Raw genomic sequence first — 27438 nt, 5'->3', positions numbered from 1 at the left:
TATATGATCTGGGTAATTGGATGATGGATTTTTAAATTCGGATAAGTACTTTCATGATCTGAAGCAGCTTATACAATCCCTAATCTAAAAAGGGAACAGCCTATCTGGTATATTATACAAATGAAAATGAATGTTTGCAGGCAATTTTCAGTTTACGGAAGAGAAAAACTAGAGGTCTCTATCGGTCTGGTTTAACTATTATTAAGGAAGTTTTCTATAGCCATGTCTATAATGGACTGAAGTGAGGGGTGGTGGGTGGCCAGGCTGATTCGAACTAGTTTAGCTTTTCTCTAGATTTAGACTTTTGTGGTATGCAGAAAGAGGGTTTAAGTATATTAAAATGTCCTAAGTTGCTCCTTTACTCTAGTCCTGCTCGCTGTTATTCCATTATCTACAGTTAAATTTCTTATTTTATAATCCTAATATCTCTTGATGTAAGCTCCCTTGACTTAACTGAATTCCCCTAATTGTGTGGCTCCTAAATGTAGCAGGTGGCAGCTTTTATTTATGTGTCATTTTAAAGATTTTTAAAAGACTTACAGTTATCCTCTCTTTACCTGATAAGAGAGGCCAGTCTGCAAGAAAAAACTACTCTGATATTTGCTGTTCTCCTCTATCTTTAAATAAAATGCATCCTGACAAGCAAATACTGAGGGATTTCATCACCACCACACCTGTGTTGCAAGAGCTCCCAAAGGGAGCACTAAACATGGAAAGGAAAAACCATTATCAGCCACTACAAAAACACACTGAAGTACACAGACCAATGACACTATGAAGCAACTACATTAACAAGTCTGCAAAATTAACCAGCCAGCACCATTATGACAGGATCAAATTCACACATAACAATATTAACCTTAAATGAAAATGGACTAAATGCCCCAATTAAAAGAAACAGGATGGCAAGCTGGACAAAAAGACAAGACCAATCGGTGTGCTGTATTCAAGAGACACATCTCATGTGTCACATACAGACTCACACAGACTCAAAATAAAGGATGGAGGAAAATTTACCAAGCAAATGGAAAGCAGAAAAAAATCAGGGGTTGCAATCCTAGTGTCTGACCAAACAGACTTTAAACCAACAGATGTCAAAAAACACAAAGAAGGACATTACATTCAATTCAACAAGAAGAGCTAACTATCCTAAATATATACGCACCCAATACAAGAGCACCCAGATTCATAAAACAAGTACTTAAAGACCTAAAAAGAGATACAGACCCACACATAATATAGTGGGAGACTTTAATACTCCACTGTCAGTATCAGACAGATCATCGAGGCAGAAAATTACCAAAGATATTTTGGGACTTGAACTCAACTACAGATCAAGTGGACCTGATAGACATCTACAGAACTCTCCACTCCAGAAAACAAACAAACAAACAAACAAAAAAACACAAAAAAACAGAATGCACATTTTTCTCAGTGCCATGTGGCACTTACTTTAAAATTGAACACATAATCGGAAGTAAAACACTCCTCAGCAAATGTAAAAGAACTGAAATCATAACAGTCTCTCAGACCACAGCACAATCAAATTAGAACTCAAGATTAAGAAACTCTCTCAAAACCGCATGACTACATGGAAATTGAACAAGCTGTTCTTGAATGACTTCTGGGTAAATAATGAAATTAAGGCAGAAATCAAGATGTTCTTTGAAACTAACGAGAACAAAGAGACAACGTGCCAGAATCTGCAACGCAGCTAAAGTAGTGTTAAGAGGGATATTTATAGCACTAAATGCCCACATCAAAAAGCTAGAAAGATCTCAAATTGACATCCTAACATGACAACTAAAATAACTAGAGAACCAAGAGCCAACAAACCACTGAGCTAGCAGAAGACAAGAAATAACCAAGCTTCAGAGCTGAAGGTGACAGAGGCACAAAAATCCCTTCAAAAAAAAAAAAAAAAAAAAAAAAAATCAACAAATCCAGGAGCTGGTTTTGTTGAAAAACGTCAATAAAACAGACTGCTAGTTATACTAATAAAGAAAAAAGGAGAGAAGATTCAAATAAACACAATCTGAAATGATAAGGAGGATACCACCATTGATCCCACAGAAATACAAAACACCATCAGAGAATACTACAACCACATCTATGCAAATATACTATAAAATCTAGAAATGGATAAATTTCTGGACACATACACCCTCCCAAGACTGAACCAGAAAGAAGTTGAATCCCTGAATAGGCCAGCAAAAAGTTCTGAAATTGAAGCAGTAATAAATATTCTACCAACCAAAAAAAGCCCAGGACCAGATGGATTCACATCTGAATTCTATCAGAGGTACAAAGAGGAGCTGGTACCATTTCTTCTGAAACTATTCCAAACAACTGAAAAGGAGGGACTCCTCCCTAACTAATCGTATGAGGCCAGCATCATCCTGATACCAAAACCTGGCAGAAATACAACAAGAAAAAGAAAAAGAAAACTTCAGGCCAATATTCCTGATGAACATCAATGCAAAAATCCTCAATAAAATACTGGCAAACCAAATCCAGAAGCACATCAAAAAGCTTATCCACCATGATCAAGTTGGCTTCATCCCTGGGATGCAAGGCTGGTTCAACATATGCGAATCAATAAATGTAATTCATCATGTAAAATGAACTCAAGACAAAAATCACATGATTATCTGAATAGACGCAGAAAAGGCCTTTGATAAAATTCAACATCCCTTCATGTTAAAAACTCTCAATAAACTAGATATCGAAGGAACACACCTCAAAATAATAAGAGCCATTTATGACAAACCCATAGCCAATATCATAATGAATGGGCAAAGCTGGAAGCATTCCCCTTGAAAGCTGGCACAAGAAAAGGATGCCCTCTCTCACCACTCTTATTCAACATAGTACTGGAAGTTCTCGCCAGGGCAATCAGGCAAGAGAAAAAAATAAAGCGTATTGAAATAGGAAGAGAAGAAGTCAAATTATCTTTGTTTGCAGATGACATGATCCCTGTATCTAGAAAACCCCGTCAACTCAGCCCAAAAGCTTCTTAAGCTGATAAGCAACTTCAGCTAAGCCTCAAGATACAAAAATCAATGTGCGAAATTTGCTAGCATTCCTATACACCAACAACAGGCAAGCAGAGAGCCAAATCACAAATTAACTCCCATTCACAACTGCCATAAAAGAATAAAATACTTAGGAATACAGCTAACAGGGGAAGTGACGGACCTCTTCAAGGAGAACTACAAACCATTGCTCAAGGAAATCAGAGAAGATACAAACAAATGGAAAAACTTTCCATGCTCATGGATAGGAAGAAACAATATCGTGAAAATGGCCATACTGCCCAAAGGAATTTACAGATTCAATGCTATTCCCATTCAGTTATCATTGACATTCTTCACAGAATTAGAAAAAACTATTTTAAAATTTACATGGAACCAAAAAAGAGCTCGTATAGCCAGGACAACCCTAAGCAAAAAAGAACAAAGCTGGAGCCATCATGCTACCTGATTTCAAACTATACTACAAGGCTACAGTAGCCAAAGCAGCATGGTATTGGTACAAAAACGGGCACACAGACCAATGGAACAGAATAGAGAACTAAAACCACACATCTACAACCATCTGATCTTTCACAAACCTGACAAAAACAAGTAATGGGGAAAGGATTCAATATTTAATAAATGGTCTTGGGAAAACTGGCTAGCCATATGCAGAAAACTGAACTTGGACCCCTTCCTTACACCTTATACAAAAAGTAACTCAAGATGGATTAAAGACTTAAGACATAAAACATAAAACCATAAAAACTCTAGAAGAAAATATAGGCAATACCATTCAGGACATAGGCATGGGCAAAAATTTTATGATGAAATCACCAAAAGCAATCACAACAAAAGCAAAAATTGACAAATGAGATCTAATTAAACTAAAGAGCTTCTGCACAGCAAAAGAAATCATCATCAGAGTGAACAGACAACCTATGGAACGGGAGAAAATTTTTGCAATCTATCCATCTGACAAAGGTCTAATATCCAGAATCTACAAGGAACTTAAGCAAATTTATAAGAAAGAAACTAAGAACCCCATTTAAAAATGGGCAAAGGACATGAACAAACACTTCTCAAAAGAAGACATACATGTGGCCAATAAACATGAAAAAGAGCTCAACATCACTGATCATCAGAGAAATGCAAATCAAAACCACAATGAGATAATATCTCACACCAATCAGAACAGCTATTACTAAAGTCATAAAATAACAGATGTTGGTGAAGTTGTGGAGAGAAATGAATGCTTTTACATTGTTGGTGGGAATGTAAATTAGTTCAAACATTGTGGAAGATAATGTGGCGATTCCTTAAAGATTTAGAACTGGAAATACCATTTGACCCAGCCATCCCATTACTGGGGTATATACCCAAAGGAATATAAATCATTCTATTATAAAGATATATGTATGCATATGTTCATTGCAGCACTATCCACAATAGCAAAGACATGGAATCAACCCAAATGTCCATCAATGATAGACTTATAAAGAAAATGTGGTACATATACACCACGGAATACTATGCTGCCATAAAAAGGAATGAGATAATGTCCTTTGCAGGGACATGGATGAAGCTGGAAAGTCATTATCCTCAGCAAACTAACACAGGAACAGAAAACCAAACACTGCATGTTCTCACTTGTAAATGGGAGCTGAACAATGAGAAGACATGGACACAGGGAGGGGAACAACACACACTAGGGCCTGTCATGGGAGGGTGGTGGGGGGAGAGCATCAGGGAAAATAGCTGATGAATGCTGGGCTTATACCTAGCTGATGGGTTGACAGGTGCAGAAAACCATCATGGTACACGTTTACCTATGTAACAAATCTGAACATGCTGTACATATACCCTGAAACTTAAAATATATTTTTTTAAAACAAAGGTAAAATGTCTCCTGAGATTCATTATATTTATGTCACTATCTATTAATAGGTTGAGATCTCCAACTTGAAAAACACTGGGTTAGACTATTCTAGCTCTGACATTTGGAAACACGGTGAATGACCTACAGAACATTTTCTCTTACAAGAATGGTATAAGTTTTTTACTGAGAAACGGAGTAATATGTTTTGGACAATTTCCTTCAAAATTTAATTCTTTGAGTCTTATTGTTTTATATCGTGATCTTGGTTTTTAATTATTTCTTACTGAATAATTTATAATACCTATTCAATTAGAAGTTGCTTGCCTACTATAATAAGAAATAGGATATAGGGAGGCATTAATATTAGCTATAGGGAGAGTGTTATGTCCATCCAGATGATATATATATATATATGAACATTCTATCATCCTCTCATGTATGTTATATATATATCTGTTATACATATATCTGTTATATATGTTATATATATGAGATATATATATATATATATATATATGTTAGAGTTAGGATGCTAGAATGTTCTTATAATTGCACAGCAGTTTTGTACCTAATTATGCCTTGAGTTGAGGCTTTTAGGACTATAGCTGGAAAAACAAACTACAAAGTACCTGACATCAGATTCCAGACTGGCTCAGAGCTGTGCCTTCCAAATATAAGCAATTTAGTTTGGGGACAATGTCTGGCAACTGGAGTGTGGACAAAGGATGACTGAAAGGTGACCAAAATGGCTAGTGACTAGAGAACTACAGTAGCTGAGTAAGGGCTTGGAGAAACGAAAACCCTGTATACAAATTTTCATAGTAGCTCTATTCCTAATGACCAAAAGCTGGAAACAACCCAAATGTCCAACAGGTAAGTGATAAAGTAAACCATGGCACATCCATATGAAGAAATACTACTTAGTAACAAAAAGGAACAAGCTATTGACACATGCAACAATCTTGATAATCTGAGTGAAAGAAGCCAGTCTATGTATGATTCCATTTAGATGGCATTCTCAAAAAGGCAGAGCTAGAGTGACAGAGAACAGATCAGTGTTTCTGGGAGTTAGAAGTGGGAAGAAGGTCTGACTACAGACAGACAGTATGAGGTACTTTTTGGGAATAACATAACTGTTCTGTATCCTGGTTGTGGTGATGGTTACATGACTCTATGTATATATTAAAACTGATAGAATTGTATGAATCTACTGTGTCATAATTTTGAAATAAATTTTTTTTTGAATATACAGCTGTTCCTATTAAAATTATAATTTGTCATTATGTTTTCTAGGTAACTTTTTTTTAAGACCTTAAGAGTCGCTAACTACCAAAAAATTTCTTGAGAGTTTTATCTTAATGTAAAAATATATACTAATCACTCAAACTAATTTTCTCAGTCATGACCCCCCCATATTCTGGGGGCTACTTTAAAGATTTGAGACAGAGATACTGATATATGAGATAAAATTTGATTTTCTCTTGGTCTCATCCTGACCAATGTTGTTAGAACTGACATGGTATCTCATTCTGGTTTTTATCTGCCTTTCCCTAATGACTAACGACATTGAACAGCCTTTGGAATAGCTATAGTTTTGAAAACACAAAGTCCTTTTAAAAGTAAGCATGCTGTAATACAGAATCTAAAAATCTTTACAGTAGCCTGTCCAGATAATATTCAATAAAGCATATGAGGTTTTCTTATGACCGTAAAATTCAGAAACTAATATCATGGCATTAAGAGAGAATATACTCTTAAAAACCCTACCTTTTCTCGCTGAAACCAAGCCCGCCAATCCTGAAACTGTAATAACTCCCATTTTCGGAAGAAAGTCTCGAGGAGGATTCTTCAGATAGACATAAGCATCTCAAGAAATCAGTTAAAAATTAACATAAATAACTGAATTCTACTGGGCATTCTATACAGTTATGATGCAGGAAGGTTAAAGAGATTTGTTAAGATAATAATGAGGTTTAAATATTCTTCAAAAGAGCTATATATAATGACGATATGAGTAGCAACCTAAAAAACTAGATATATTTACTTGTTACGAAATAACATTTTCCTTCTATAGTTGATTTAATATTTCTTTTCTTAATGATACCAGTGGTTATTACTATAAAGAAATGTAATGCTAGAGGGCACATCTTAATATGGGTTACCATAAGGTGAATTTCTGACTGTGTATGTATTATATCTCTATAATGAACATGCTTCTGCCCTTATCTGTTCAAACATTAGTAGCCTCCAGTGAGAACCAAAATAGATACTTTATAAAGAAGTTTTGAATAATAGTTTAAGGATATACACAGCTATTAGATCTTGCCTGCCACTACTCCCTAATAATCTCAAGACAGCCACTGCTGTTGGTTAATCATCACTGAGCCTAGATAAAAAGTAGATGAAGAGTAGGTGAAAGTCCAGATTTCTTGGCTTTCTATATATTTAAATTGTTTCTAGTTCCAAAAGTATACTTTTCTATCATAGTTAATTATTTAATGGCAATCACATATTTAATCCTATTCCTAATGATTGATGAGGAATATAATTTTGAATTTATTCTTAATACATTAAATAATAATTCAAATACAGGTCATCAACTTCATGGAAACATTCAAAATTTTAGCTCATCTTTCTATCTCCGATACATATTTAGTATGACAACTGGCATAAGCCAAGAATATTAGAAAGCTGTATCTGTTGCTAAACACCATTAACAAGCTATATAATTGCTCAATATATAATTGCTTTTTAAACTCAAATATAATTGCTTTTTAAACATTAGGTTAAATATTCCAGGGTTAGTGATTGCTATAACATTTCCTAGCAGTTGACAGCAAAATACAATGTATTTTAACAGCAAATAGCATTTAAACTAATTAGCAACAATGGAGACATGTTTTTAATTTATGCTTTATGATATATAATATAGACTTAGTAGTTAAAACAGACCTCAGTTTGTATCCTGGCACTACCACTTGTAGTTATGTAACCTCGATAACCTACTTAACCTTTCTAAACCTCAGTTGCCCTCATCTGTAAAATGGGAATAATTATAATACCAATACTAACAGAATTGTGACAAAAATTATGTAAAATGTTTAGTACAACACCTTAGCCAATAATAACTGCTGAATAATGAATATTATTGCTTTGCTATTATTATCAATAAATTGCTATAGAGAGTATCTTCTGAGTTGGCAAATGCATGATAATGGGTAACATACCAAGTTTATTTTTCTCACATTTAAACAATGCAATTTAAAAACACAATACAACATTTCTAATTATTTACTCACCTACCTTTTCCAAATTGTACTGTATCCATTATCCCATTTTTCACAAAGACATAAACACCCTAAGCAAAAAAAAGGGGGGGGGGGGAGAAGACATCTGCATTTTTGAAGCTGTTGATAATGAGACAAAATTGACTGCATCTCCGAGATTATATTAAAAGGTTGACTTAGCATTATGCCCAAATCTAAATCCAGCTTTCTTGTGTATTTACTATCAGAATACTCGTTTAACTTAGCTTATTTTCATTTTCTGCTTTTCATTCTATTTAACATGGATAACATTTATACCATTTTTCTCATATAAATGGATGTCTATGAAATAATCAGAGCAGAAATGATAGTGAAGAAAATAAAGATTTATCATCTTATGTTATAATGAACTAGAAAAATAAATGGAATTTAAATAAAGCAAGAAGGGAGGTATATTTCAGTTTAGAAGCAACATCTGATTAATAAAGATGCAATAGCAATAACATAATGATTTGTGGAGGGAAAAAAAGAACAAAAAGCCTAAAGCAAAGGGCTTCATCTTCCTCCCTTTTCTTATTGTACATTAGAATGAGAAAAAAAAATCTAAATTACCTCAGGACAGAAATCATCCTACATAGACTACTGTTTATCCTGTTTTTAAACAGGAACATAAATTCTCTAGAAATCAAAACTATGTTAATCCATTGGAGGAATTAAAGTTTTAAAGCAAATCTTTAACTTTACCTGTCTCTAACTGATTTATTTTAGTGCAAAAGAGTGTTAAATATATTTATTGAGTGCTAGGTATTATCTCACTTATATATATAAAAAAAAAGGAAGTCACAAAATGATTTACTCATGGTCATATTGTACTCTGTTGATGGAACCAGAAAACACAATCCAAATATATGGTCTCCTTCTCTGAACTAGCTGCTATGAAACCATGGGAAAAAAACAGAACAAAAAAGACTTTCAAAGCAGAGAAAATAGAGATTATTATATTGGACAGGGAAGAAATAAGTTTTTGTTATAGAGATAGCTTGGTTTTGTAATTTTATCTTAGATATTTTAATGGTTATCAGAGAGATGCAGAGGTTCATCTTGGTTTAAAATTTACAAATCAGCATAAATGCTAACTGCTATTGAACTACTTTTCTGTAGGGACTCTCTTGAGAATATTTCACCTTCAAAGTTAAAATATCTATTGACCAGTCGATTGGGAATCATTTAACCATTAAGGAAGAAAATTAGTCATCTTTTAAAAAAATTTTTTTCTTATCTCTGTTAAGGAATTCATTTTTACCACATGGGGTCAGTGCTATCTAAATTTCAAAACACTAAGCTAGCAGTAGTAGAAATTGAATTTGCTCTACATAATTCAAGGTTTAATGTGGAACAAATTTGAGTCAGACGTAATTTTTAAAGAATAGATTACATTTTTAGGGGAAAATTAGAAAAAAAAGTTGTTTACATTTAGGACAAAATGCATTGGAAATTGCCTTTTTTCAACCTATTTGTTTGAGTATATTAATGGAATAAAACATTCTTTGAGTCTTAAATTGGATGATAGTTACAAGAGCAATTTAAAGACCTCTCAGGAACATTTTATCTCACTAAAGAAAAATTTGAGAACATTATGGAAAATTACGTCTCAGGAGGCTTAAGTCTGAATCATCTAGCTATTGGCATATAGTCATAGGGACATGATTCAGACCATAATTGGTTAAGGTATTTCCCTCTTAGAGCAAACTATTAGTAGTGTGTAGTACAACTAGTACCATAACAATTGTATGACAAACACAAGTTTTCAAAAATAACATCATATATTTATCAGATATTTGAATAAAATATCATCTGGAATTACCAGAGTTCATTGATTTGGTATTTCACCTAAGCATACATTATTTTTTATAAGCTCATTAGATTTCTTTTTAAAGATAATGGATAGAAACTAAACAAGAACAATGGTTCACCATCAGGCTATAGTTGGGGAAAAGTCACATGGTTACTAGGTCAGAATGATGAAAACACTGGTACCAACATTAAGACACTGACACTGGAGATACCGATGCTAACACAATTATGTTTATGTGATGATAATGAAACATTAGTGTTATATCAGCTTACTCCACCACTCTGCTGATGGGTATCACTGATTGAAGGATAAGCATTAAAGTCACGTGTATTCTAGCTTGCCCAATAGCTTACTATAGCTAGAATGGTCTTATGGGCTAACCCCAACAAGTAAACAACACTTTGCTTAGCCAAAGAAGAAAATATTCAGAAGTAATCTCAGAAGTTCACATAAAAAGTGAGGGATACTATGTACATGCTAGGTGACACAAATGCTTGCTGAACTAATTTATGCAGTAGGGGTACAGTAGGTTCAATATAGCCACAAATTATTTGCTGCTACTTCTACTGAGAATTGGCATCTAATTCCCTTCCCTTTAAAACGAAGCTGGCCTTAGTGACTTAACAATAGAATACTGTAGAAGTGACTTTCTTGGACATCTGATGACAGGCAAAAAGCCTGACAAATTCTGCCTAGGGCCACTTGTAACATTGTTTTTAGGAGCCCTGAATTACCCATGTTAAGTTATATCTGACCTACTTGAGATCACCATGCTTGAGAGGCCATGTGTAGGTGTTCTAGTCAATAATCCCAGCTAAACCCAGCCATCCAGCCATCTTTAACAAGGTGCCAGATATGCAAATAAAGCTGTCTTGGACTGCCTCGATCAGCTCATTTGCCAGATGAACACCACTGGGCCACCTCTGTCAATGCCACATGCAACAGACAAATCATCTGTCTGAACTCAGATCAAATTTGTGACTTACAAAATCACAAGATGTAACACAATGGTTGTGGTTTTAAGCTACTAAGTTTTGGATTAGTTTTCTACACATCAATAGGTAACTGGAACAATTAAATCAGAAACCTCTGATATTAAACCACTATCAGAATTGACTTACCTTGCACCAGCCAATATAACAACCAGTTGCAGTCCGGATGGAAGCAAAGCCCATTTGTAAATGACCAGGCTGCTCTTCAACATATTTAGACTGAAGGGGTGGTGCAGTATATATGGGGAGCTACAGGCAAAAAATGTTCATGTCAAAAACATAAAATAGCTGGACTGTCCGTAACAGCAGTATGGCAGAACAGGAATCCTCATCAGCCTTCTTCCTAAAAACAACTAAAAATGCTGATAAAATACTTTGAAAAAACCATCTTAAATACAGGAATGATGTGGTAAACTGTTTATAAAGACTATTTAAAACCCAGAAATTAAAAGATGCCAAATATAGTATAATATAGTGGTTCTACTCCTACGTATATTTAGAGAAACTACTGTTTTTGCACACCCAGAGTTATGTATAATAATGTTCACAGCAACATTTTAATTACAACCAACCCAATGTCCATCCACAGTAAAATGGATACATTGGGGCATATTCGTACAAAGAAATATTAGAAATTAGGGGGTAAATATAAAAATTACAGCAACATGGAAAAATTTGGATGAATTTCAGGAATATAAGTTTACTTAAAAAAAAACAAAAAACATTGCTTAGCAAAACAGACATATAAGGTAAAATTAAAAAGTAAAGGAGGCGAATAATAGTAAAAATTCAGGGTAATGGTAACCTCTGAATGGAATGAAATGGGAACACAGGGGATTTTGTTTTCCTTTAAATTGGGTGGTAGGCACACAGCTGTACGTCATTATCATCATATTATTATTATTCATACCTTTCATATTTTGAACAGATTTTTATTCTAATTATTACTTAATAAAAACAAACATACACAAAAGAACAATGAAAAATTTAACCAGGTAGGGACTTACTTTCTTTTAAAAAAAAAAAATTATTTTTGGCTTTTATATTTAGGGTATAAATCATTCTACGAAGCTTGGTGTTTGATGAAGATATAAACGGAAAGAATCAAGTTTACAAATCAACAGCAAGGGAACTAGATGATTAATGACTTTGGATTTAGTCCTCTATCAACAACAAACATGAAACTATAGTTAACACTATATAGTATTCTTGAAAAATGCTAAGAGTGGGTATAAAATGTCCTCATCACAAAAATGATAACTATTTAAGGTAATACATATGTAAACTGAGTTAGTCATTCCATAATGTATATATACTTCAAAGCATCATGCTGTACAAGGTAAATGCATACAATTTTATGTCAGTTTTTTAAATTAAAATTTAAAAGACATATAAACCATAAGACAGTGTCAGTTTGGTAAAGTTTTTCCAGTAGTAAGTCAGAAAAGTCTTGCTTTACCATTAAATGGCTCTTTACTTCCCATACCAGGATGAGAGAGTTAGTGTTTATCTTTCTAGACTACTACTTAGATTTAAATTCACCACATTGGCAACTATGTGTAATTAGGAAGGTGAGAGATGCATATTTTATATTAAAGATGCATTGTATATATAAAAAGCAGGTGCACTGCAAGTAGAGAAGTTTCCCTTCTCCCCTAGAAAGGAGAGATATATGTGGATGTACTGGTGTTACAGTGGACAACATTATTTACTTATATGTTTGCCCATCATGTTTCTATCCTCTCTATTATTTACACAGCCCAATTCCAAACTTTATTACACTCATTGTTCTTATTCTCTCCTCTGTCCCCATCAAAACCGGCTGATTAAGGTTTCTTTTTTTTTTTTTTTTTTTTTTTTTTTTTTTCTTTTTTTGAGACAGGGTCTTGCTTTGTCATCCAGGCTAGAGTACAGTGGCATGAACACAGCTCACTGCAGCCTCAACCTTCCGGGCTCAAGCAATCCTCCCACCTCAGCATCCTGAGTAGCTGGGACTACAGGCACACCCCCAACAAACCTGGCTAATTTTTGTATTTTTTTGTAGAAACGGGGTTTCACCCTGTTGCCCAGACTGGTCTCCAATTCCTGAGCTCAAGCAATCCGCCCACCTTGGCATCCTAAAGTGCTGGGATTACAAGCGTGAGGCCACCGCGTCTCAAAAATAAGTACAATTCATCTCATAGAGGGATTTTAAAAAGAAATGTCGGGGAGGGCGGGGAGGGCGTGCGGCGAGGGGAGGGCGGGGAGGGCGCGCGGCGGTCGACGCGATGGCGGGAGGAGGCGGGAGCAGCGACGGCAGCGGGCGGGCAGCTGGCAGGTGGGCGACCGGCAGTAGCGGGCGGGCCCGGCGGGGGCGCCACGAGCCGGGGCTGGGGGGCCCGGCGGAGCGCGGCGCGGGGGAGGCACGGCTGGAAGAGGCAGTCAATCGCTGGGTGCTCAAGTTCTACTTCCACGAGGCGCTGCGGGCCTTTCGGGGTAGCCGGTACGGGGACTTCAGACAGATCCCGGACATCATGCAGGCTTTGCTCATCAGGCCCTTGGGGAAGGAGCACACCGTGTCCTGATTGCTGCAGGTTATGCAGTGTCTGTCGCGCATTGAAGAAGGGGAATATTTAGACTGTTCCTTTGATATGGAGGCTGAGCTCACATCACTGGAATCAGCTATCAATGTGCCGGAGGTGATTAAAACGGAATTTACACTGACAGAAGCAGTGATTGAATCCAGTAGAAAACTGGTCAAGGAGGCTGCTGTCATTATTTGTATCAAAAACAAAGAATTTGAAAAGGCTTCAAAAATTTTGAAAAAACATATGTCCAAGGACCCCACAACTCAGAAGCTGAGAAATGGTCTCCTGAATATTATTCGAGAAAATAACTTGGCCCATCCTGTCATCCAGAACTTTTCCTACGAGACCTTCCAGCAGAAGATGCTGCGCTTCCTGGAGAGCCACCTGGATGATGCCGAGAGAGCCCTACCTCCTCACGATGGCCAAAAAGGCTTTGAAATCTGAGTCCGCTGCCTCAAGTACAGGGAAGGAAGATAAACAGCCAGCACCAGGGCCTGTGGAAAAGCCACCCAGAGAACCCACAAGGCGGCTACGGAATCCTCCAACCACCATTGGAATGATGACTCTGAAAGCAGCTTTCAAGACTCTGTCTGGTGCACAGGATTCTGAGGCAGCCTTTGCAAAACTGGACCAGAAGGATCTGGTTCTTCCTACTCAAGCTTCCCCAGCATCACCAGCCCTCAAAAACAAGAGACCCAGAAAAGATGATTATGAAAGTTCAGCCCCAGCTGAGGGTGAGGGTGGCTCAGAACTGCAGCCCAAGAACAAGTGCATGACAATAAGCAGATTGGTCTTGGAGGAGGACAGCCAGAGTACTGAGCCCAGCGCAGGCCTCAGCTCCTCCCAGGAGGCCGCTCCAGCGCCACCATCCAAGCCCACCGTTCTCAACCAACCCCTCCCTGGAGAGAAGAATCCCAAGTATGAAGACCTTTTTGGAGAAATTTTGGGGCTGGTTGGTGGTCCTAGTTGGGCCTGGTATTACTTCCATGAATGAAGTAACTTTCAGCTAAGTTACCACCAAGGCTTGCTCAGACTGCTAGAATGTGACGCAGGAGCGGGCAGTGACGACGTAGCCATCCCTGCCGGTTCTGAAGCCCCACATGTAGGCTTCCAAGCCTTGCACTAGGGCATGAGTGGGGATGGAAAGGTTTCAGAGCCTCCTACTCATCGCCGCTTTCATTTTTAGCAAACATCTGAGTGTCTTGACTTCTAAACATTAGTCTTGTGTGTTAAAAGAAATTTGTTTGCATTGGGCCACATTATACTTTGACCCTTAAAAAGAGAAAAAAAAAAAAAAAAAAAGAAATGTCCAGGGATATCTAGGGCTAGCTGTATACATGCATTCCAATTACCAGTCATTTTACTGATCTGAATACTGCAGATTTCATGGTTAAAAAAATGATTGTCTCATGGTCCTACAGAGTTTTCTATTAAACAGAGATTTAATTATGTTCACTAGATGGCATATAAGGCAGGAATACATTGAGAATATTTAAAAGGACACTTAGTAAGAAGAGTTGAACTAAAACAGATTTTCTGTTCAGCTACAAGTTTACCAAAAGATTCAAATAACCAAATAACTAGAACACTTCATTCATAAAGTATTCTGGTTTAGTAGAAGCATTATTATAGATTTAAACAGAAGTATAGCTCACTTTACACAATAAAAGTAGCTAGAAATGTTGCACATAAATCACATTTTAATCCCTTCAGAAATTCTACAGTCCTCAAGGATTGGATCCTGACTTTGTGTATAGTCCCTAGCACGTAGTTGGCAACCAGCTTTGTTTAATAAGTAATTCAATTAAATGATATTTAAAATGTACTTGGGGAATACAATAAATACCAAGGAATACTGTGTATTCCATAATAAACAGCACTACTTTATTTTAAAATTTCAAAAATTAAATTCAGTCATTAGGGATTTATCTTCCTACCTAGATTTGAGCTGTCCAGATATGGGAGTGTCAAGGAAGCCTTAAAATCAACATCCTCCTAAGATTAATAAAAAGAAAAAATTTAAAAAAATACTTAGAATCAGTTAGCGGGTAGGGAAATGACTCTACCCTAGACCATTAATGAAAATAAACTTTAGTAATTAGAACAGTGCCTCACAAATATATAAGAGGAGCTTAGAAAATATTTTTGGTTGAATTTATGAATATTACCTTTATGCACATTAGTTTGGCAATATTATCAATTTTTTGTGCCTTTTGACCTACACTTCTGCTTCTAGAAATTCATTCTAAGGAAATGGTTATAGACGTATATATAGATTCAATACAAAGTGGTTCAACAAGTACTGAATACAAGAGCAATAGCTGGAAATAGTCTACATTTCCAAAAATTTATGAAAATTTTACATTTATTTGATGGTAGTACATTCATACAACAGAATACTTATGACACCATTAAGAGTTCTGCCCAATGTCATCTAACTAGTCAGTCATGGAATCAGGATTCAAATTCAGGCCTGATTCAAAAACATATTATTAAGTGTGTAGATAAATCTTAGGGGTGATTTAAAGTGGGAAGAGATAAAAAGCACAATGATGAATAGAATTAGTAACCACAATTACAGCTCAACAGGCTGGCATGATAAGCCAGATCAACAAGGTAAAATTTACACAGGTATAAATATACCTTCAACGAGTCCAAAAAGTTCAAATGCCTAAGTACAGACTGGGATGAGGCATACTTTACTGGTAGTCCATGTAAAAAGGCTTAATGAATTTTAGAGAACAACATGCTTACTATATCATGGTCAAAGGCTGCTTATGAGCATGGTTGATTTTGAGCGCTCAAACATAAAAACTAACACGATATTAGGCAGCGTTAATAGAAATATAACATCTAGAAGAGGAGAAGTCAGAGACTGACTCCGTCCTGTAGCAGTCAAAACACCTTGGTTCATACATCCAAGTCATGGCACCAAAAACCAAAATGCTTTTTAAAAAGAAAAACAAAGTACTTACACCTGAAGAAAACACTAACTATCCTGAACATGCTTGGCAGAGGCTGATCATGATAGTGAGGAACTCAGAGCTGTGATGTATGAGAAATAGTTGAAGCAACTAAATGCTTTAAAATGTTTATCCTGGAAGCAAAATTACTTACAAGTATAACTGATATTTAAAGGCTTGTTTTTTGAAAGAGAGAAGTTTTCTGTTTGGCACCAATGCAAGAGATACAGTACCAACAGGTAGAAGTGATTATGAGACTAATTTCTGTCTGACATAAGAAAAGGACCTTAAATTAAATGAGAGGATTTAGAAAATGGAATGGGCTCCTTAGACTCCTTTATCTAGAGTTTTATTCACGTAGAAGATATATGGCCACTAAATGTGCCTACAATACAGGGAATTACAGTACCATACAGAAGGTTGATCTAGAAAACATCTAAGGTCACTTCCAAAACTGAGATCTTAATGAATCTCTTAAACTGAAGTTTCCTAATACTGAATGTAACTGTATACATTTTTCAAGAAAGAAAAACCAGACTGACTAGAACGTCTAACACCCTCTACTACTTATTGATTATTCAGTAAGAAAAACCACCAGTTGTTTTTCATTGGAGTTAGAATTTTAGATGTTTGAGTTATATATTGTCTTTTGAGATACTTCATAACTATTTCTCTCAACGTTTAAAACCTACCTAACAAAGACTTCTAAGATATTTTTGATGAGTAAAGATAATTTTTAAAAATATAGCTTTTGTGTTATCTTGATATTATACAAAGTTCATAAACCTTTGTAGGCAAATTACCTGCTCTGGTTTCACTAGCTGCTTTTTGGATGCCTCTTCTTTGACTGCATGTACACTTACAGATGCATATATCAGACCTGCAGGCATGGTTGTCAGTTTTCCCATCTGAGAAAGATATATCAAAAACACCTTTTTAGTTGAAAAGCTTTCCATCTTCCATTTCCTAATAAATTCTGGAAGAATCTCAGGTAATCTATTGGTTTCACAGTAATATATTAAATATTCAAACACTCCAAATTACTTCATACATTTTTAAGACATAGTTCATAAAATTATCTTCTCATACTGGATGGCAGAGTACTATTTTTACCTGTTTGTTAACTACTTCATAAGGAATATAGCAATATAATATTTATCTGGAATATTATTATGTAATAATATAGCAATGTAATAATTACTAAAATCTGAGGGATGGAGTGGGATTGGTCTTGGTATTCATTCAGTCTACAAACATCAGTTGAACACCTACTATGTGCCAGACTCTGGTTTTAGTGCTTAGAATATATCAGTGAACAAAACAAACATTCCTGCTCTCATACAAATGACATTCTAGTAGAGAAGAGACAGGCAATAAACACAATAAACTATATGTTATATTACAAGTTGATAAATGCTCTGGAGAATGTAAAGGATAAGAGTGGACTGGAGTACTGAGTGATGCAGGCTGCATCTTGAAATACAATTTATATTAACATTATCCATAAAAATGAATTCTTTCTACTATAAATCCTTTGCCCCAATTTTCCCAATGCATTCCCTTTTACCTGTTTCATGCTAAATCTAAAGCAAAAAGTGATCTTTGTTTTAGCTATAACTTGATTTGAATTAAGAATGCAGGAAAAGTACTGACTCTAAGAATAAAGTGTTCTAGTGTTATTCAGGTACCAAAATAATTTCCAAAGATTATCCATTCAGCAAGGGCCAAGTGTAAAGCTTTCCAAGGTACAAATATTTTAACACTCTGATTCTTTAGATGGGAAAGAAGCTTCCTGAATTTTGACAAAGGACATCATGAGGAAAGCGGTCTCCTTGTTTTACACACAAATAAAACTGTGCAACACCTGGAAGAATCATTGGCTAAAGGATTCTAAATGTTCTCCAATGACAGTGATAGTGCCTATACTTCATTTCTGACACTGTTTTTAATATTTTCTGAGAAGAGCAAGGGAAGCTACTCAGGCATCAATCAGTTATGTAATTTCCTGTTTAAACTGGGCAGGACTCTAATTTAGATTGGGGCAATAAAAATACAGGGTAAAATTAAGAGTCAACACTAAGAAGATAAATTTTGTTTATTCTCCTCCCACATGCCTCCTTCTAGTAGAGGAAACAGTATCACAGAATTATTTATCTATGCATGCTTCCCTTAAAGACATCACTTTTTTTATTTCTTATACCCAGTTGGTATTCATTAATGAAATAATAAGATTTCCATACCATACTTATGTCAGGTATAATTTAAATGTATATTAAAACTGATGCCAGCAAGTATGGTCCCCATGAACCAGGGAAATTTTGTTAATAAAAGCTCTATACTACAGGAAGGATGTAAAATTTTATAACATTTAAAAGCTTTTTTTGAAATGCCTGACTAGACTTTACTTCTTCCTAAGAGACTACTCCCTGGATATAAGACACATACTTTCAAAGTATGCTAATATCTGAATTTTTTCAGCACACTAATGATCACAGAGTATACTCACATTACTTCATATAATGCAATAATAATACATAGGCTATAAAATAATTTCATAGGTATTGCTTGATAATTATGATCTAGTTAGTATTCCAGATTATGGATTTACTCATTGAGCTCATAGCCTAAAAGTTAATATAACTTGAACATTGCCTAAGTACTTTCTCCACATTTTTTACTCTGTAAGGTAATAAGTTACCTTACAGTTACCATTCTTTCCTATTGTCTTCATAGATTCCTTGACTTTTATTGAGGAGGCAGTATGGCACAACCAAAAAAAAATATGAGCTTAGGGTCGGGAGTGGTGGCTCACACCTGTAATCCCAGCACTTTGAGAGGCCAAGGCTGGCGGATCACCTGAGATCAGGAGTTCGAGACCAGCATGACCAACATGGTGATACCTTGTCTCTACTAAAAATACAAAATTAGCTGAGTGTGGTGGTGCATGCCTGTAATCCCAGCTACTTGGGAGGCTGAGGCAGGAGACTCGCTTGAACCCAGGAGGCAGAAGTTACAGTAAGCCGAAATAGCACCATTGCACTCCAGCCTGGGCAACAAGAGCAAAACTCTGTCTCCAAAAAAAAAAAAATTATATATATATGTATAAGCTTAGGAGTTAAACAGAACTTATTGTCTAAACTTGAACAAATTATTGAAGTTCTTCAAGTTATGCTGCCCAGTATGGTAACTACTAGCCACATGTGGTCATTTAAATTGAAATTAAAATTATTAATAAATAAAAACTTCAGTTGCATTAGTCCCATTTCAAGTGCTCAACAGCCATAATGTAGACCACAGATATAAAACAAGTTCATCATTGCAGAAATTTCCAGTGGACAGTGATTTCTTAACTAGGTTAACTAAGTACTATTAGGTTAAATATCTGAAAAAATGTGTATGCCATCCTGTTGATTATCACAAGGATTAAATAAGGAGTTATATTACAATGGCTTACATTTGGTACATAGGCAATTAAGTTTAGTTTCCCATTCCTTCTGTTTGCTGAATAAAAAAATTAAGTGGTTATGCTTATTCCTCATTTTTCTTTTCACATGTATTTCATGCTAATCAGGCTCTAGTGAGAACAGTGAGAACAATAAAATCTATCCAGCATATTTATTACCTCCAAACAAAAAAAGGTCACAAGTTTTGTCAAAAGAAATCAGGAAGACTGGCACACTAGGGCATCTGCAAGTCTGTTATACTGGTGAAGTACATGTAACTGTCTTAAAGAGGGAAAGCTAATAGTACAGCACATTGAAAATTTTTGAACGAAGATTGGCAAGCTACAACTCTGGGCTAAATCTGGCCTGGACGCTAAGCTAAAAATGTTTTTAAAAAACATATTTAAAAATATGTAGGCCGGGTGCAGTGGCTCAAGCCTGTAATCCCAGCACTTTGGGAGGCCGAGACGGGCGGATCACGAGGTCAGGAGATCGAGACCATCCTGGCGAACACGGTGAAACCCCATCTCTACTAAAAAAAACAAAAAACTAGCCAGGTGAGGTGGCGGGCGCCTGTAGTCCCAGCTACTCGGGAGGCTGAGGCAGGAGAATGGCGTGAACCCGGGAGGCGGAGCTTGCAGTGAGCTGAGATCTGACCACTGCACTCCAGCCTGGGCGACAGAGCGAGACTCCGTCTCAAAAAAAAAAAAAAAAAGATATGTAAAAACAAGAATATGTGACAAGAGATCTCATGCATCCTGCAAAGCCTAAAACATTTACTATGAGGCCATTTACAAAAAAAAAAAAAAAATGTGCCAGGCTCCAATTTAGAAAACCAAATAAGATATTCAAAAAGTTATCAGAGTGTGGGGTGTTATTAAAAAACTTACAGCCTCATAAGGCTGTCATTAATCAAACAGCATTAAAATTGAGCAGAGATAATCGAGTTTTCACAAGAGGAAAGGCCTTGACTTAAAACTATTTTTAACTCAAAATAATAACTCGTTAAGTCAAAATTACAACTTATTTAAAATCAATGAGAGATCGAAAACTGGCTCTCTACAAAAGATAACAGGTCCTAAAACAGAATTCTCTCACATGGAAATTTACAAACAGCAGGGCTAAAAGATGAGTATGAGGTAACTTACCCATAAGACTCACCCTCTCCAACTGTTACTGCAATAAAAATAGAGCTGATTCTTGTTATTTCCAGCAGTTATATTCTATAAAGTAGCTGTGAATACTGATTTACAGAATACTGAACCATTCCTCCAGGGAAAAATGCAGGGTGAGCTTCCTGTGATAGCAAGTTTTTTGAAGGTTTTTTATCATGAACTGATGTTAAATTTTATCAAATGCTTTTTCAGCATCAATTGAAATGATTATACGATTTTGATCCTTCATTCTGTTGATATGATGTAGCACAGTGACTGATTTGCATATGCTGAACCGTCCTTGCATCTCTGGGATAAATCCTACTTGGTCATCACGAATGATCTTTTTAATGTGTTTTGGAATTTGGTTTGCTGGTATTATTGAAGATTTTTGCACCAATATTCATCAGGGATACTGGTCTATAGTTTTCTTTTTTGATGTGTTTTAATATCTGGGTAATATTAGCCTTGTAGAATGAGTTTGGAAGTACTCCCCTCTTCTCTATTTGTCAGAAGAGTTTCAGTAGAACTGGTATTTCTTCTGTAAATATTTGGTAAAATCTAGCAGTGAAGCCATCAAGTCCCAGGCTTTTCCTTCTGGGGAGATTTTTACTACGTCTTCCATCTCACTGTTATTTGCCTGCTCAGATTTTGGATTTCTTCATGGTTCAATGTTGGTAGGTTGCGTGTGTCTGGGAATTTATCCATTTTTTCTAGATTTTCCAATTTATTGGCATATAGTCGATCATAGTAGCCACTAATGATCCTTTGAATTTTTGCAGTATTGGCTGAATGTCTTTTTCATCTATTATTTTATTTATTTGGGTGTTCTCTCTCTTTTGTTTTGTTAGTCTAGCTAAAGGTTTGTAAATTTCATCTTTTAAAACAATCAACTTTTTGTTTCATTGATCTTTTGTATTATTTTCTTCATTTCAATTTCATTTATTTCTGCTCTGATCACTATTATTTCTTTTCTTCTACTGATTTTGCGTTTGGTTAGCTCTTGTTATTAAGAATTTTTGTTTGGGGAGGTGTGAAGATGGCTGATTAGAAGCAGCCAGTGTATGCTGCTCTCAAGGAGAAGATACACAGTAGCCAGTAAACACAAGCTCTTCCACTGAATCATCCAGGAAGACATGTTGGAATTCATCAAGGGAGCAACATGACACACAGAGAGCAGAGAAGTGCAAGACAGGACAGCTGCCCACCCAGGACTGGCAGGAAGACAAGGGGGGTTCCCCACCACAGGGAAATGGTAAATCAGCAAAAAAAAATGGTAAGTCAGGGGCTCACACTTATACCATGAACCTTTGCAATCCTGTACACAGGAGACCCCCATAGACCCTCTATTCCCAAGGCCTCCAGACTGACACAGGCTGCCTGGAGTTTTCTCGGTGGGCAGAGTTGCCACTCAGGCACATAAGGATGCCCAAGGGCCTTGGACTCCTGAGCACTCTTGCACCAGCTACCATAGCTCCACCAACAAGGGAGGCTAGACTCTCTCACATGCCCCCAGGATAGGGGCCATATTCATGGTACTGAGGAATGGACGGACTGCAGGCTTTGCCTCTGCTACACCTGTCTAGGCAAAGCCCACTGGCCTGCAATCCTAACACAACCACACCAACCCCACCTAAGAATTCGGGCCAATAGCAGCTCTGCAATTCTTCTGGGATAAAGCTCCCAGAGGTAACTGACAGGCCTGACATTTTGGCTAATGCCTCAGCCCCCACCTCTACTACACTCAGGCTGAGAAGGGAGAGAAGAGCCCAAAATATTGCTGGCCTCCAGCACACGGCAGCAGCCTTACAGAGAAGTGGCCAGATTATTTTCCATGCAGGTCTCTGCCAGTGCTACTCCTCACTGGGCAGAGCTTCCCTACCAGGGTCCCCAGTACAGCCACCCTACCCCAACCTGAGCACTTGGGCTGGCAGCAGCTCTGCATTTCCCTGGGATGGAGCTCCCAGAAGTAATCAAGAGACACATGACTTTTACAATTACCGCAGCAAAACAAAACAACAACAAATCCAAAGGACAGCAACATCAAACATTAAAGGAACATCAGCCCACACATGAAAAAGAATGAGTGCAAGAACTCGGGCAACTGGAAAAGCCAAAGCGTCTTCTTACCTCCAAACAAACGCACTACCTCCACAGCAATGGTACTTAACCAGACGAAAGTGGTGGAAATGACAGACAAAAGGTTTAGAATATAGATAGGAATGAAGAACATCAAGATTCAGAAGAAAGTTGAAGCAAATCCAAAGAATCTAAAGAAGTAAATAAAACAATACAAGAGTTGAAAGATAAAATTCCCATTTTAAGAACTAAAACCAATAGAAAGAGCTGAAAAAACGTACTGTAAAAATTTCATAATATAATCAGAAGTACTAACAGCAGAAAAGACCAAGCTGAGGAAAGAATCTGAGCTTGAAGATCAGTTCTTCCAATCAACTCGGTTAGACAAAAACAAAGAGAATTTAAAAAAAGGAACAAAACCTCTGGAAATGTGGAATTATGTAAAGAGACCAAACCAATAACTCACTGGCATCCCTAAAACACAGAGAGAAAGAGATAGTAACTTGGAAAACATATTTGAGAATATTGTCCATGAGAATGTCCCCAACCTCACTAGAAAGGTCAACATTCAAATTCAAGAAATGAATAGAAGCCATATGAGACAGTATATAAGATGACCATCCATAGGGTCAAATTAAACAGATGGAAAAAAATTCACCAAGCAAACACAATATGAAAAAGGGCAAGGGGTGCTAATCTAATTTCACACAAAAAAGACTTTAAACCAACAATGATCAAAAAAGGACAAAGAAGGACATTATATAATAAGGAGTTCAATTCAAGAAGACTTAACAATCCTAAATAAATATGCACCCAATACTGGAGTACCCAGATCCATAAAGCAAGTTCTGGTTCTTAGAGACCTACAAGGAAACTTACATAAATACACAATAACAGTAGGAAACTTCAACACCCGGCTGGCAGTACTAGAAATATCATCAAGACAGAAAACTAACAAAGATACCAGGACCTGAACTTGACACATGACCAAATGAATCTAACAGACTTCTACATAACAGTCCACCCAACAAAAACATAATATACATTAATCTCATCTGCATATGGCACATACTCTAAAACTAACCACACAATCATCCCTAAAGCAGTTCTCAAAAAATACACACACAAACAAACTGAAATCATACCAATCACATTCTCAGACCACAGTGCAATGCAATAAAAAAAAAAAAGAAGTCAATGCCAAAATCTCTCAAAACCATATAATTACATGGACATTAAACAATCTGCTACTGAATTACTTTTAGGTACACAATGAAATTAGGGCAGAAACCAAAAAATTATTTGAAACTAATGAAAACAAAGATACAACATACCAGAACCCCTGGGACACAGCTAAAGCACTATTAAGAGGAAAGTTTACAGCACTGAAAATCCACATCAAAAAGCCTGACAGATCTCAAATTAACATCACCTTACATCACAACTAGAGGAACTTGAAAAACAAGAACCAACCAACCAAAAAGGCAGAAGAAAAATAATAACCAAAATCATAGAGCAACTCAATATAACAGAGATGTGAAAAATGATACAAAAGATTAAAAAAAACAATAGTTGGTTTTTTGAAGAAATAAATAAGATTGAGAGACAACTAGCCAGACTAATAATGAAAAAAAGAAGATCCAAATAAACACAATCAGAAATGACAAATGGAACATTATCACCAACTACATGGAAATACAAACAACCCCCAGAAACTATTATGAAATCCTCTATGAACACAAGCTAGAAAACCTGGAAGAAACAAATAAATTCCTAAAAATATATACCACCCAAGATTGAACCATGAAGAAATTAAAACTCGGAACAGAGAAATAATGAGTTCAGAAATTTATCAGTAATAAAAAGCCTACCAATCAGGAAAAAAAAAAAAAAAAAAAAAAAAAAAAAAAAAAAAAAAAAAAAAAAAAAAAAAAACTTGGACCAGATAGATTCACAGCTTAGTAAAGAAGAAAAGAAGAGCTGGTACCAATCCTACTAAAGTATTCCAAAAATTGAGGAGGAGGGACTCCTCCCTAACTCATTCTATGAGGATAGCATCATTGTATACCAAAACCCCACAGAAACACAACAAAAGAAGAAAACTTCTGGCCAATACTCTGATAAACATAGATGTAAAAATTCTAAACAAAATACTAGAAAGCCAAAACTAGGAAAACATCAAAAAGCCAATCCACCATGACCAAGCAGGCTTTAAACCTGGGATGCAAGGCTGGTTTAATAGATGCAGAATAATAAATGTAATTAATCACATAAACAGAACTAAAAACAAGACGCTATGATCCTCTTAATAGATGCAGAAAAGGATTTCAGTAAAATTCAACAACCTTTGTTGAATGCACAGTTTGCAAATATTTTCTCCCACTCTGTAGGTTATCTGTTTTCTCTGTTGATTATTTATTTTTCTGTGCAGAATCTCTTTAGTTTAATTAGATGCCATTTGTTTATTTTTGCTTTTGTTGTATTTGTTTTGGGGGTCTTAGTCATGAACTCTTTGCCTAGACTGATGTCTACAAGAGTTTTTACAATGTTGTCTTCTAGAATTTTTATAGTTTCAAGCCTTGTATTCAAGGCTTTGATCACTCTTGAGTTGATGTTTGTATATGGTGACAGATAGGGATCCATTTTCATTCTTCTATGTGCGGCTTACCAGTTATCCTGGCACCACTTGTTCAATAGGGTGTCCTTTCCCCACTTTATGCTTTTGTACGCTTTGTCAAAGATCAGTTGGCTGTATTTGGCTTTATTGCTGGGTTCTCTACTCTGTTCCATTGGTCTATGTGCCTATTTTTACATCAGTACCATGCTGCTTTGGTAACTATAGCCTTAGAGTATAGTTTGAAGTCAGGTGTACTAGTCTGTTTTCACACTGCTGATGAAGACATACCCGAGACTGGGCAATTTACAAAAGAAAGAGGTTTAATGGACTCACAGTTCCACATGGCTAGGAAGGCCTCAAAATCGTGGCAGAAGGTTAAAGGCACATCTCATATGGCAGCAGGCAAGAGAAGAATGAGAGCCAAGCAAAAGGGGTTTCCCCTTATAAAACCATCAGATCTCATGATACTTGTTCACTACCATGAGAACAGTATGGGGGAAACCGCCCCATGATTCAATTGTCTCCCACTGGGTCCCTCCCACAACATGAACAAATTATGGGAGCTACAATGCAAGATGTGATTTGGGTAGGAACACAGTCAACCCATATCAACAGGTAATGTGATGCCTCCAGATTTGAAAAAGACACATACACCTTTATAGCAGTACCTTCTGCAATTGCAAAAATATGAATCCAACCTAAATAACCATCATCCAAGGAGTGGATAAAGAAAATGTGTTATATATACACCAGGGAATACTACTCAGCCATGAAACAGAATGAAATAACGGCCTCTGCAGCAACTTGGATGGAGTTGGAGGCCATTATTCTAAGTGACGTAACTCAGGAATGGAAAACCAAATATTGTATGTTTTCACTTACACATGAGAGCTAAGCTTCAGGAGAGCTAATCCATGAGGATGCAAGACATAATAATAATATAATGGGCTTTTGGGACTCAAGGGGAAGGATGAGAGGGATGTGATGGAAAAAAGACTACATATTGGGTACAGTGTACACTGCTCAGGTGACGTGTACACCAAATCTCAGAAATCACTACTAAAGAATTTATCCATGTAACCAAAAACCGCTTGCTCCCCAAAAACTATTGAAATAAAATTTTTAAAATACAACAAAATTCAACAACCCTTCATTTTAAAAACCTTCAACAAATTAGGCATCAAAGGAACATACCTCAAAATAATAATAGCCATCTATGACAAACCCACAGCCAACAACAAACTGAATGGGCAAAACCTGGAAGCATTCCCTTTGAGAACTATAATAAGACAAGGATGTGCATTCTTTTCATGCCTAGTCAATATAGTACTGGAAGTCCTAGCCAGGAGTTAGGCAAAAGAAAGACATAAAATCCATCCAAATATGAAAAGACAAAGTCTCTTCAAAGAAGATATGATCTTATACCTAGAAAACCCCATAGTCTCTGTCCAATAGTTTATGGTGCTAATAAACAACTGCAGCAAAGTTTTAGGATACAAAATAAAAATTTGAAAAATCAGGAGCATTTCTATAAATTATCAACATGCAAGTTGAGAGCCACCTTAAGAATATGATACCATTCACATTAGCCATGAATAGAATAAAATAC

The 27438-nt window shown here is 36.2% G+C and overlaps 1 protein-coding gene and 1 pseudogene across 3 annotated transcripts in view; one reads left to right on the top strand and one right to left on the bottom strand.

The window, feature by feature from the left end:
• The window catches only part of APOOL (apolipoprotein O like), an 81292-nt gene that overhangs the window by 20243 nt on the left and 33611 nt on the right, over positions 1-27438 (bottom strand). For all 3 annotated transcript variants that reach the window (XM_030934277.1, XM_030934279.1, XM_030934278.1), the window contains exons 2-5: positions 17340-17444; positions 11136-11255; positions 8197-8251; positions 6661-6759 (exon numbers count right to left, since the gene is read on the bottom strand). In XM_030934277.1, the coding sequence (XP_030790137.1) occupies positions 6661-6759; positions 8197-8251; positions 11136-11255; positions 17340-17444 (379 nt within the window). The remainder of the gene's footprint in view (positions 1-6660; positions 6760-8196; positions 8252-11135; positions 11256-17339; positions 17445-27438) is intronic.
• LOC104659194 lies at positions 13274-14665 on the top strand (annotated as a pseudogene).

This window comes from Rhinopithecus roxellana, chromosome 7 (assembly GCF_007565055.1).
Source record: "Rhinopithecus roxellana isolate Shanxi Qingling chromosome 7, ASM756505v1, whole genome shotgun sequence".
NCBI lineage: Eukaryota > Metazoa > Chordata > Mammalia > Primates > Cercopithecidae > Rhinopithecus > Rhinopithecus roxellana.
Note: the sequence above shows the minus strand (reverse complement) of the source record. Positions and strands in the feature narration are given on the sequence as shown.